This window comes from Arvicanthis niloticus, chromosome 16 (genome assembly GCF_011762505.2).
Source record: "Arvicanthis niloticus isolate mArvNil1 chromosome 16, mArvNil1.pat.X, whole genome shotgun sequence".
Taxonomy (NCBI): Eukaryota; Metazoa; Chordata; class Mammalia; order Rodentia; family Muridae; genus Arvicanthis; species Arvicanthis niloticus.
This window is the reverse complement of record NC_047673.1, coordinates 31,763,002-31,776,169: the sequence shown is the minus strand read 5'-3', so window position 1 is coordinate 31,776,169 and position 13,168 is coordinate 31,763,002. Positions and strand designations below refer to the sequence as shown.

The 13,168-nt window shown below is 40.7% G+C and overlaps 1 protein-coding gene across 3 annotated transcripts in view; it reads left to right on the top strand.

The window, feature by feature from the left end:
• Positions 1 to 13,168, top strand: part of Mtus1 (microtubule associated scaffold protein 1) — a 141,994-nt gene that overhangs the window by 42,593 nt on the left and 86,233 nt on the right. For all 3 annotated transcript variants that reach the window (XM_076914049.1, XM_034520024.2, XM_034520023.2), the window contains exons 2-3: positions 4,369 to 6,606; positions 11,693 to 11,888. In XM_076914049.1, the coding sequence (XP_076770164.1) occupies positions 4,540 to 6,606; positions 11,693 to 11,888 (2,263 nt within the window). In that variant the 5' untranslated portion in view covers positions 4,369 to 4,539. The remainder of the gene's footprint in view (positions 1 to 4,368; positions 6,607 to 11,692; positions 11,889 to 13,168) is intronic.

The following is a 13,168-nucleotide window of genomic DNA, read 5'->3' as shown; positions in this document are numbered from 1 at the left end:
GAACTGCCTATTGTATTCTCAAATTTGTTTTGTCTTGCCCAAGTTGTGCTCAGAGAAGATCTCTCCTTCCAGATAATTCTGTTTCAAAGGGGAACGTGATCATTCTGCTTTGCTCTGCTAGACAGAGCTACTGAATGAACATGAGATCATGGGGTAAGAATGATTTGCTCCCAAGGTTCCCCCCCCTCCTTTTCTTCTCTGTTTTAATTCTGTTAAATTTTATTTTGATTTAAAAAATGTTTTCAAGACAGTAACCTTGGAGTTTTTTTTAACATTGAGGCAAATTATATTGTAATGGTAGGAATATGAAGACCGAGTCAGGTGAGCTGAAGTCATAGAATATGTGACTAGCACATAGTGGGTGACCTTTAGGTAGAATTTTTAAAAGAAGGGAGGAATGAAATTGGTCCTGAGACAGTATGCCTGTGTGCATGCACCTGTGTGCATGCATACGAGTATATAAGTGTGCTTTGTGTGGCAGTGTGCCTGCGTGCATGCATGTGTGAATGCGAGTGTATGTAAATGTGCCTGTGTGTTTTGAAGTCAGAGGATATACTTGCATGTTTTTCCTTAGTCATCTTTATTTTTGTTTGTTTGGTGGTGGTGATGGTTTTTAAACTCAAAACAAGCTAGGGTTCTTACATTGCTTGGAACTCCTCTTCCATTAGGCCAAACTGGCTACACATTTAATGGTTCCCCCCCCCTCCTTTCAAGTGCCACACCTTGCACTCCCTTCTCTTCCCTTTCCTTCCCTTACCTCAGCCTCTCCCCACCACTCCTTTTTAACAAAACGCACAAGTCAGAGCATATGCCTGTTATTTATACATATTAATATGTGTATTATAAAGAATACTGATACTGGGTGGTAGTGGCAATGCTTTTAATCCCAGAACTGGGGAAGAAGAGGCAAGTAGATCTCTCAGTTTGAGGGTAACCTGGTCTACAGAACAAGCTCCAAGATGGCCAGGGGTACACAGAGAAACCCTGTCTTGAAAAAACAAAACAACTCCTTACCCCACCCCCAAGAAAAAACAAATAAAAAAGAAGTAACAACACCCCCAAAGCTGACTCACAATGTCTAGTCTTACATTATATAGCCTTGTTCTTTGACTTTAATATTACTTTTATTTCTAGAAAATATTTCCAGAGTTGGTGAGAAGTCAAAGATGGTAAAGACATCTAATTTAGTGACATGTTAGAAGAGAAAAACTGGCAACCGTTTAAATAATATACAACGTGAGACTGGTGCCCTAACTTCTCCAGTAATGGATCTTTTCAGAATAACTTAATTTTGCAATTTGAACCGTTAATTAAATATATATCTTTTAAAAACATTTTTTATGGAATCATTTTTTTATGTACTCTGGAAAAGAGTGATTGGGTAATAAAAATTCATTAATTGAATTTAGCGACCCTGTTCATGTAGGCTCATAACTTCTGTAATCATACTAATGAGGCTTATACTAGCAGAGCAGTCTTGTTTACATCTACATATTATGGGTTCCCTCCGTCCCTCCATGCCCTTACCTTCCTACCCCTCCCAGGCAGGCGTTTCCTTTTTTTTTTTTCTTTGTTCTTTCTTTTCTTGTTAGCATGGGAAATAATGGGTTTTAGTGTGGGATTTTCATCCGTCTGTATCCTGTTTCTTATTTGCCTCCCTTATCACCCCCTTATCCCCTACTTTCTCTTTAACCACTAACAGTTTGAATGAAATGTCCCCCATAGGTTTAAGTATTTGAACACTTGGTCCCCACATGGTGGCACTGTTTGGAGGAAGTTAATTAACTCTAAAGAGGTGTTGGAGGTGTCACGATTGGGGAGGGTGGTGATTTTGAGAATTTGTGTCCTCACCCCACTTCCAGTTGACTCTCTGCTTCCTCTGTGTGGCAAAATGTTATCTCTCAGTTTCCAACTCTAGCTGCCCGACGCCATGCCCTTTCTGTAGAATTTTAAGCCATAATAAACCTTCTTTAAGTTGTTTTGGTTATGGTATTTTATCACAGCAACAGAAAAGTAAATGACAGAAAATGACCCCTCATGTCACATTTTTAAAATAATCACTACCCTTCAAGAAGCAGAAAAGTACATCGTTTGGTGCTCCTGAGAAAGGGTAAATGGTCTTGATTTTAAAATTTAGCTTGAATGTATTTTATACTGGATTAAAAATGCTAATCTCTGTGATTAGCAAGATATCTGGCCACCAAGCTTGAAGACTTGAATTTGAAACCTGGGACCCACGCCGTGGTCACAAGTTGTCCTCCAACCTCCAGGAAGTGTCGTGGAATACACTCCAGCCCACACACATACACAGTAAATCCATGTAATAAAACGATAATTTGTACTTCATAAAAAACTTTAAAGATCTTTAAAATCTTTTTAGCGATCTCTTTTAACTAAAGGTTAGCCAAGGACTTGACTAATTTACAGTAAATATATAAATTCTGCAGCTCTCATTGTAGGATTCAGAACCTTGAGTATGTGAGTTTAGGGCATGTGTGTCTATGTGGATGCATACATATGTGCACACGTACTGTGAAGATAAATAGTCCACCCTGCCTTTGCACCAGCAGATGCTACTTTTAGGGTGCATGATCAGAACACACAAAACTGTTAGTGACAATACCAGAGCCACTGGGTACTCCATTGTTCCTATTGTGACTTTTACTCGAGTCACTGGAGTTTGCATATGGAGCAATAAAGATCACAAAGTGGGGAGATCAGATCTGCTCTTAATTCAGAATTTTATAGATCACACACTCAGTGTCATGGTCCCCATCAGATATTCACTCAGAACTCAGCACCATGACATCAGAAGGTTTATTGTGGCTTACAGTTCTAGACAGAGAACCCATAATGGCGGGAGGCATGGCAGCGGACAGCTAGAGTTGGAAACTGAGAGAGAACATTTTGTCACACACAGGAAGTAGAGAGAGTAAACTGGAAGTAGGGTGAGGACATACATTCTTGGTCTCCATATTAGGCTTTTAATCAACTTTATTTGTTAAAAACAAAAAAACCCTGGATTTTATTTAATCTTTAAATTTTAAAAGAGAGAGAGGGGAGAGGGTATGAGGATGAGGAGAGAGATTCAGAGCGTGGTCTCCCCATCACCATGGCATCTGTGTGAGCTCTGCATTCTTAAGGACAGTTTTGTGGGGTCAGCTCTCTCCTTCCACCTTAACGTGGGCTCTGGGCCCTGAGTTCCAGTCCCACAGCCAACACCTTTACCCTCTCCATGGCCCAGATTTGAGATCTTTCTGGAGGTTCTAAAAGTTTGCTATTAATTACACAATTGAGTTATTGAGTTTGTTTATGGCAGTGTAAAACTAGGAGCAAAATTAGTTTAGAACATTTTACTAACCCCTAAAACATTGTCCCCTCCGTCCTTTCCCACACAGATCCCCAGTGTACTTTGTCTATAGTTTGCATTTTCTGGACTTTTTTTTAAAGATGGTTATTTTAATAGATTGTCTTTCGCATGCCTTCTTTCTCTTAGTGTAATATTTTCCTGTTGCAACACAGTATCCATGTATCTAATGAAACTTTTTTTGTGCTAAAGAGTATTCTGAACATAAATGTACATTTTTAAACCATTTATCAGTTGATGGGTGTGGGTTTTCCCCACCCTTACTCTTCAGCTATTGTAAATAGTGCTTCTGTGAAGATCTGAGTGCCTTTGTTTTTTGGGTGTCCTAAGGGGAAGGGGAGGACCTTCTGGTATCTCCTCTCAGGAGGGTAGCAATTCTGGTGGATAAGTTCCCCTCCCTTATGCTGTTATTCAACACTTCTCACCTCCTTAAAGATCTTGTCTTCAGACTTAGTCTTCATTATATAGTGGAACCTGAGGGATGGGGTTGGCTTCAATGGATCCATTTATTTGGAACTGGTATACAGTTCAGCACATAGTGACTTTGTTCACTTTGAGGAACCTCTAACAGAGGCTATTTGTGGGGCCTGATGGTCTCCCTGGTAATTATGCAGAGTAGGGGCCCCTCTGGCAGTGAGAGGGACACTTAGGAATTATGCTGGGAGAGTGGACATAGATTGGGACTGCCAAGGGAAATTAGGATGAATCGTTTCACTGTTGACCAGTAAGAAAGAAAGATGGTTGCACTCGGAGTGAGTTCCGTTCTCTCTGAGAAGTCTCTGGGAGTCAGGAAGGGAGGTGACATCAGTAGGAAACTTTATGTGCTTTTCCTTATCATCATGCTCCATTCCTTTACACACCAAAAGGTTTCTTTGAAAGACAGTGATTAGTGGATGTTGTGGGTCCCCCCTCCTCCATTCAGTGTCATGAGTTGTTAGTGTGGAAACAGTGATCTAAACTAATTTAACATTTACTTGAGTTTACTGTTTTGTTTCTTCCAGGGACCAGCAAATCATTTCAACTTTAGAGCATCATCTAAGACTACAGTCTTTGGAACTGGGCTTAAAGCAGTAGAAAGGGGAGGAGCTGGACCATCCATCTTTCATTTACTCTCATTTAAAAGGAATTTGAAGAGAAGATAAAATGGCAGAGCTTTAAGGTTAATATTCAGGATGAACAATGATAATTCAGATAAGACCGAAGATGGATCGCATTATGTATTTATCCGTGATGAAAACTCAAATCCATCTGAATACTACAAAACACCACCATCCACCCAGCGCCCTTCAGTGAGTCACAGGAATTGGAACTCTGACAACCCAGATGACATGGTGGTCGATTATGAAATGGATCCTGCTGTGGACAGTAGTGAAAGTGTCTCCTTAAGCCATCAGTGTGTTGAAGCACTTGCTTACCCAGAGCCTTCAAGTGATTTCATGGGGAGGCATGAATTTGCAATGTATAGTGAGCTTACCTGCCAGTCTCCTGCACTTGTAAACACAGGGAAGCCCCCAGACCCGCACAGTAACTTTGAGTCCCTAGAGGCAATCCAGGATGAGAGGTTTGATCCCTCTAAGCCCTGTGTGTGCGAGTCTGACAACCATTATACTTGTGGAGATTCCCCCGAAACTTTGGAGATAAAACAAACATATGACATGAGAGTGGACACAGTTAACAACACATTTATAGCACACCAAGCTATTGAACAGGATCAGCCTTTACATGCTCCTGGAGGTCTGCAGACAACAGTGAGAGACAGAAATGCATTGTCCTGCTCTGATCAGACACCACCCCATTCCTCTAAGATAGGTGTGAGAAAGATTAATTATAATAGAAAGAACTTTGAAAACCTTCAAGCCACACCATCAAAGACCCTAAACACAGCCTATACAGTGATTTCTGATGTGCTGATGCAAACTGAGAGTCCAGACCTTGAAACTCGGTGTCAGTATTCTTTAGGAAATGTCACCAAAGAGTACACAGATGGGACGGGGCAAGGACTGATTGGAGAAAAAGAGATACAAGCTGTGACACTGGTTTCTGATGGCATGGAGGTCCCCAATGAGTCTGTATTACAGGAGTTCTATTGTGTGTCTGAAGATGACCCAAACAGTGAGACACATTCACACAGCTCGTATGCTCAACAGGAAATGGGCCAAAATCTAAGAGGAACACTGTCCGGCTGTCATGTTGATGGTGAATGCCCAGTACTGGTGCCAGCTTTTGATAAGAGTAAAACCAGAGTCCTGGACTCTGAGTGTATAGTCACTGCGACTGAAGACCCACACATTGATTCCCATGACAACAACTCAGACATCCAAAGTAGTACTGAAGAGCTGACCCAGAGAAGTGTTCCGGGGCAGAGGGTTTCATCTTATGAAATGGGTTGGGATGACAATGGCGGAGCCATTAGCACAGATAATCCAGCTTTTGGGTCAGCACTAGTTAAGCAACCCCCCAATGTGAGCTTCACACTTTCACATGTTGAAGTGACGAAGAAGTACAGTAACGTGGAGAATGGACCAAGAAACGCTAGAAGTGCACCCAACTTGAAAGGAGAACCAACAAATATATCAAAACCTAATCTGGGAAAATCAGCTGTCAAAACGAATACCACTGTAGGCAGTAAAGTTAGAAAGACAGAAATTATAAGTTATCCCAGACCAAACTTCAAAAATGTTAAAGCCAAAGTTGTGTCCAGATCAGTGTTGCAACCCAAAGACACTTCCCTAATGAAGGACACACCTAACCCTCAGGTTCCAGGGGCCTCCTCACCCTCAACAGTGCCTTCTAAACAGTTGCCAGTTATGAGCAAAACACCAACATCTGACTTTAAAGCCGACAAAAAAGCAGAAATCCCAATTAACAAATCACACAAGCAACAGCTTAATAAACTCATTACCAGCCGGGCTGCACAAGTCACAACTCATTGTAAAAATGCTTCGCTCAGGGTTCCAAGAACAACATCTGCCACGAAATCCAACCGGGAGGATGTTGACAAGACAGGTTCTCCTCATGCAGGGAGTGAGACCGGGTCCGTAGCTGCCTTCTTCCAGAAGATCAAAGGCATTCTCCCCGTGAAAATGAAAAGCTCAGAGTGTTTGGATGTAACTTGTCTTTCCCACATCGACCAGATTAGCCCTGAAAAGGGTGAACAGGACTGTGAAGCTCCACTGCAAAAGCAAGGGCTGGGGAAGCAAGGCATGGATGAGACTTTTGAGTCCAAGTCTCTGTTTGTGGTAAGTGAGCTCTGCAATCTGCTTTTAGGAACAGTGAAGAAAACTGGTGTATTGGCAACGAGTGGCCTGTAATTGCTAATAATATCACTGAACTTGGCTCGTAATTTGTAGTCAGCTATGCTTTGTCGAGTGTGAATGAGTCAAAATATAACAAACTTGCATATTAAAAAAAGCTCAGATTCGGTATTTTGTTGAATGTGAGTATTCCTTTTGATAGGGTTTGAAAAAAGTAAATTAATATTTTTAAATATATTTTGATATTTGAAGTGAAATAACTTATGCAATCAGGTTGTGTGTTGTTCTGAAATAAAACAAACAGGAGCTTTAAGCATTCAAACGTACCGTGACACACTTAAGAAATGGCAAGGCAGAGCTGGTAAGCACAGCAACATAGAAATCCGGGAAGCTAAGCCTCTTTTCAAGACTTGACTCTACTCCTGACCAGCTCTGTGACACGGGTCAGGTAACTTTGCCACAGTCAGAAGGGAAAGGATTGAGCAGTGGGTCTGTAAGGTCATTTGCAGGTCACATGCATTGGTTTCTGACGCATGAAAGAAACAAAACTCCTTACATAGTAAACAAAGCAGTATGTCTGCAACAGTACCTGACAAATCCTGAGGAGGAGAGATTAGATAGTCACTTAAAAAAAAAATTTTTATTCTGTGCAGTTGATGGGTTATTTTTCTTTAAACATGCACATTTTTTTTTGACAGTTGTATAATAAGTAGTTTTCAAAACATTCGCTGGGCTGCTGTTGGGGCCGCCTGTGTGTCCTCAGCTCTATTTTTGGCAGTGGAGACTAAGGTGTATTTTCAGCCCTACATAGACTGCCCTTGAAACGCTTGTCCTCCGGACCCGGAATGGATCTGAGTGCAGAGGAGGAAGGCAGATGTAACACAAAGCCTGACTTTGGGGGACTCTTGTGTAGGAAGAATGAAACAGCGCAGTCAGGTACATGAGGGCATTTTTTTTTTTCAGGTTACATAGTAGGTCATGAAGGTGTATCTTCTCAATGATAAGAAAATGGCCTGGGTCAGCATACAGATAGATGTTTTGGCTTTTGGGATTTCTAAACTAATGGGCTTGTATAATTTGTTTCATGACACACATCTTTCAAGTTCTCTTTGTGTTTAACTGAGGAAGCTGATCATTTAGAGTCTTCATGTTTTACCAAATTACAACAAACTCTTAATTATTATAATCAATGGTCGTAGGTGTTTATAGACCTGCATAGATAGAATCAAGATATTTCTTTTCATTGCTTTATGGAAGATTCGTTGTTGCTGGGAGACAGGATATCCCCATGCAGTAAAGAATGGCTTTGAATTCAGCACACGGTAGCCCAGGCTGGCCTTGAAGCTGAGGTCTTCTTGCTTAGCAGCCTTAATGCTAGGATGAATTATGCACCACCATGTCTAGTTTTATGAGAGATGTTTCCTGGCTACCACCCTTGAGTATCGGAAAAGCTAGCATGGCGCTCCTTGAGCACTGGTCTTGAATATAATTGCTCCTGTAGTTCTGAAACCTGGAGAGTTTTTGGTTTGGTTTTATTTCCTTATATTTTCCAACTTGGTAGCTGTGGTACCGTGATGTGTGGTATTGAAGTAAGACCATGGAATTGTCGGGTAAGATGGATTCCAACATGCACCTAGCAGTGTTACAGCGAGAGCTCAGAGTTAGATATGAGGTATGAGGTGCTTTGTAAGGCTGTAAGACTGTCCCTTGGGCCCCACGGTGTCATCACTGGCGATTTTACTTATCACCTAGAATATAGGTAATGCTTCTGTGACCATGTCTTAAATACAGCAGAGTATTTGTTTAATTCAATTCTCATGCATTTTTCCCCTATCTTCAGAGGGTGGTGAAGAGGCTAGACCAACCATCATAGCCACAGGCTTCTTGTTAATGCTAAATGGGTGAGCTCACATTGCATTTTCACTAAATAGTACCTAAGAGCTCTATCTGTCACAGAAGAATGGTTTTTGTTTTTTCCTTTTTCTTTGTTTGTTTTCTTGTGTACTCTGTAGATTTTAGTCCTTAGTTAAATTAATTTATACAAGACTACCTACCACCTTATGAGTGGTCTCAGTTCATCTGAAACTTTAAGAAAGGTTTATATTTGGGAGATGTGATTTGATTTGGACTGCAATAAGGGTGAAAAGTAATTGCCCACTGCAGAGGTTATGTGGTCAAGATAGCATGATGAAGGAGTTGTCCTGAAAGGAACCGTGGCTCAGGCGCCTTCCTTATAGGCTGGTATTTAATTGTCTCAGTAACGATCAGGGGTTGTATTTGTTTGTTGTTTGTTTGCCACAGCAAGGTAATTGTTATCCACATGTTCATGCTTCAGAGGGTTTATTTGAAAACTCACACAGGGGGCTGGAGAGATGGCTCAGGAGTTGAGAGCATGCAGAGGTCCTGAGTTCAATCCCCAGCAAACACATGGTGGCTCACAACCATTTATAATAGGATCTGATGCCCTCTTCTGGCATGCAAATGTACATGCAGATAGAGCACTCATAAATAAAATATCTTAAAAAAAAAAAAAAGAAACCTCACACAGCTGTTGGATGTTCAAACTCAGGTCTCATATGTTTCACAGAGTTTGAAATTTTTCAGAATATGGGCTCTGAAGGTAAAACAAGTGATTTGTGGGAGATTCACTCCCATAGGTTGAGGTTTGGTTTACTTTTTACAAGAAAGTTTTTCTAGAAGATTCTGTCTTGCTTTAGTATCAATGTGACCTGCAGCTCTTCTCTTGGAACCCTAGCTATTGGATTAGTATTTATTTCCACCTAGTATGTGAATTTAACAGATACTGGTGTTAGGAATATATGTATACATATACATAGAGAATAATACATAAAATAATAACCTATAACTAAATGAAAGAGGGGCGCATGCTCAAGTCTGAGCATGGATTTTGAGTAACCTTAAATTTGTGGGTCTATCATTCACTGCAAAGTGGCCTCTCCATCAGACTCCATTTATCTCTACATAAAGGGAGAAGGTAATTGTAGTTTATAGTGTTAGAATTTGTACTGGAAGTAAGATTCAGGCTCTTGTTTCCTTATGACTACAGTGGAAGCACTTGTTGGGCATGTACTGTGTATGCTATATATGGTAGTACTTGTTAGGGTATCAAGAAAGACAGCTATGGTCTGATGTTTTATCTAATGCAGTGGGACTGTCAGAAAACGAGCCATAGGGCCAGGCTAAGTACTGAACTATGAGTGAATGGCTTGCTGTGTTACCAGAGAGGTAAGGGTAGTAGCGACTGGGAGGATTATCAAGGGAAGCTTGAGATAGCAATGCCATTTAGTCTCTCGCCATAGCTTACCGGGCTTGCATTCTGGACTGCGAAAACACCAAGTATAAATACGAAGAACATAGGGTTATATCTTGATGCAGGGCATGCCAGGTAAAGGTAGAGGTTGTTGTGGGAGAGGAGAACGCAAGGAGACAGTGACAATCTCAATGAATTCGAGGAAGGTGTTTGTAGTGGGGGAGTATAAGAAGGAGCAGAGGCTGGGGAGACCAGACAAGCCCCAAGGTCATGACTTCAATAATCATTTTGCGAAATGAGGCTGGTTTTTATAAGAAGGCAGGTAGAAAAATGGGATTAAGAGGCAAGAAAAGCAGCAAAGACGCACAATTGCTTTCCTTGTTTAAGATGGGCAGCTGGGTATGTTAATAAGAGACAGGTATAAATTGTGAAGTAGTTAGGTAAACCTGGCTTAAGTTTTTTGGAAGTGTTTTCATCTTATTATTTAAAATGGGATATGACAGATAAGCTTACTGAGCTATTAGACAGATTTAAATTAGTTGATACACACATTTAGATTTTAGGATGGAGAGCCACCATAGACCTACCTATACTTCTCCCAGAGTGACAGTTGAAGGAATCCACACCATGTTACTGCTTCAGTATCCACAGTATCCAGATAGGGAACAAGTCCAGATGCTGGTCAGCAGATGAGCCGATGAAAGCGGTGGTAAGATACACAAAGAAACTTTATTAATCTGTAAAAATGAATGAAATAATGTCATTTATAGGAGAACCGATGGAACTAGAATTCATGTTGAGTAAGTCAGACTCAAACACATTATTTCTTTCATATGCAGAATCAGTCTTTCTGCCTGCCGTGTGTGTGTGTGTGTGTGTGTGTGTGTGTGTGTGTGTGTGTACACATATAAATATGTGTGTTCATGAGTGTACATCTTGAAAATAGAAAACAGAGAAGTGGTCTAAAAAAAGGAAAAATCAGAAACAAAACAGATGATAAAAAAGACCAAAAGACACACATTTTTTCTCATGTATGCTAGATTAACTATCTATATGAAGGCATGTGTATATATCTGCAAACATAGATGTGACATAAAAGTAGAAGGCATATTTTGGTGTAGGAGGAAAGAGTTGGGAAGATGGATAAGGGATAGTGAAGGGTTGAATATAAAGAAAATAAAGCTGTATATGTGTAAAACTACCATATTTTGTATGACCTCCATCATTATTTTGTAAGCTAGCTAAAAATCAAAATTTAGGATGGTATTTTATGTAGTGTAAGGGCTCTGTGTTTGTGAATGCCAACAATAATAGGATGGTTGTTATTGAGTAGAAAGATCTCAGTGGGGAGATGCAGGGGCAGCTGAATTGGCGAGAGTGTTGGCTTGGGAATATGGATTTGGGGTGTATCATTCATGGTTGAAACAGCAAGACAAGCTATGTAGTGTGAGTTCATGGTGAGAAGAGATAACAAAACCAAGTTGAAGCTCTGGTTAAGACTAACCTTGAAATGAGCCCCAGGGAAGGAATAGCTAGACAGCTAGAAGGGCAACTAGCTGAGTGTTCACTCTGGAGGACTGGACGGTGTTGCTGAAGTCAGCGCAGGCTACTATTGGGCCTGAAGGTTTACCAAGGTCATTAAAGTCAGCTTCAAGGAATCTTAATTGTTCATAGTAAAAATGGTAAATATTACATTGGTGCAACCACTAAGACAGACGGTTTCTCTCATAGAGCTGACGCCTCAGGGATGGATGGGGTAAAGCATGGTGAGACTGAAATCTTAAACTGGTTTTCTCACAGGGCTCTGCACCCAAAACTTCCACCACCTCAGGAAGGAGCAGTTCCAAGCCAGACTCCTGCAGCCTGAGGAAAGCACCAGGTCTAAAAGCCAAAGTGGGGCCTGCTGCTTCCTGCCTGAGGAGGAAGAATGACATTAGAACCCTAGGCTCAGACAGGGCCTTATCACCTCAGAGGATCAGGCGTGTGTCCAGCTCTGGTAAGAATAAAGTAACTACTCAACTACACTCTTTATGTAGCGCTTGACAAATGTTTTGCAATTAAAATCAGGCTTGGCAGAAAGCAGAAAGACCATCTGGTTTTATAACTAATGCATTATGTCACTAATGCAGCTAGCTTTTTGTGTTCCAACATGAGAGATGAGGAGTCTGAGGAGACGGCACAGCCCTTACCGTTGAGCAGTGTCAAGCGTCTTTTGGGAGTGGTTGATGTGCCTAAATGTCCAGGCTATCCCAAAGCCTGTGTAACTGTGCAGTGGGCAAGCTGTAGTACACATTGTGCTAATCTTGATTGTCAGTTTGACACACCTGGGAAGGAGGAGCCTCAATTAAGCAATTGGCTTCCATCCCTTGGCTTGAGGGCATGTCTAGAGCGTTTTCTTGGCTGCTAATTGGTGTGGGAGGGACCAGTACACCATGGGCAGTGCCGCACTGAGGCAGGTAGGCCTGGTCTGGAAAGGAAAGGTAGCTGAACCTGGAGCAGACCAGAAAGCAGCTTCCTTCAGACCCTCTGCCTCACTTCCTGCCTTGGGTTCTTGTCTTGACTTTCCTCAGTTCCAGACTATGACCTGGAAGTTTAAGAGGAAAATACATCTTTTCCTCTTCAAGTTGATTTTAGTCATGGTGTTTATCATAGCTACAGGAAGCAAGCATGAACACAAAAGTTGTTTTGTTAATTTTTTTAACTAAGTGTGGTGGGGTACCTGTATAATCTATTTGGAAGGTAGTGGCAGGAGGATTGTATGGTCAAGCCCCACCTGGAGTCTTATCTTACATATATATATATATATATATATATATATATATATATATATATGTGTGTGTGTGTGTGTGTATATATGTATATATATACATATATATGTATATATAATATGTATACATAATATGTATACATATGTATATATGTATATACATATATATGTATACGTATATATACACGCATATATATACGTATACATATATATCATATATATATATATATATATATATATATATATATATATATATATGTAAGATAACTTAGGGTGTTGGTTGCCAAGCCTGATGACCCAAGTATAGAAAGAGAACTAACTCCCACAAGTTATCTTCTGATCGCCACACATACACACCGGCATGTGTGTTCTCTTTCTCTCTCACACACATAATAAATAAATAAGTTTAATAAAAACTTTCACAAATTGTTAAGTACTTAATATACTGTAGTGTTTTTTTTTTTTTTTGAAGGTTCATAATGTGCCCCCATCAAATAGGAAGGGATTTC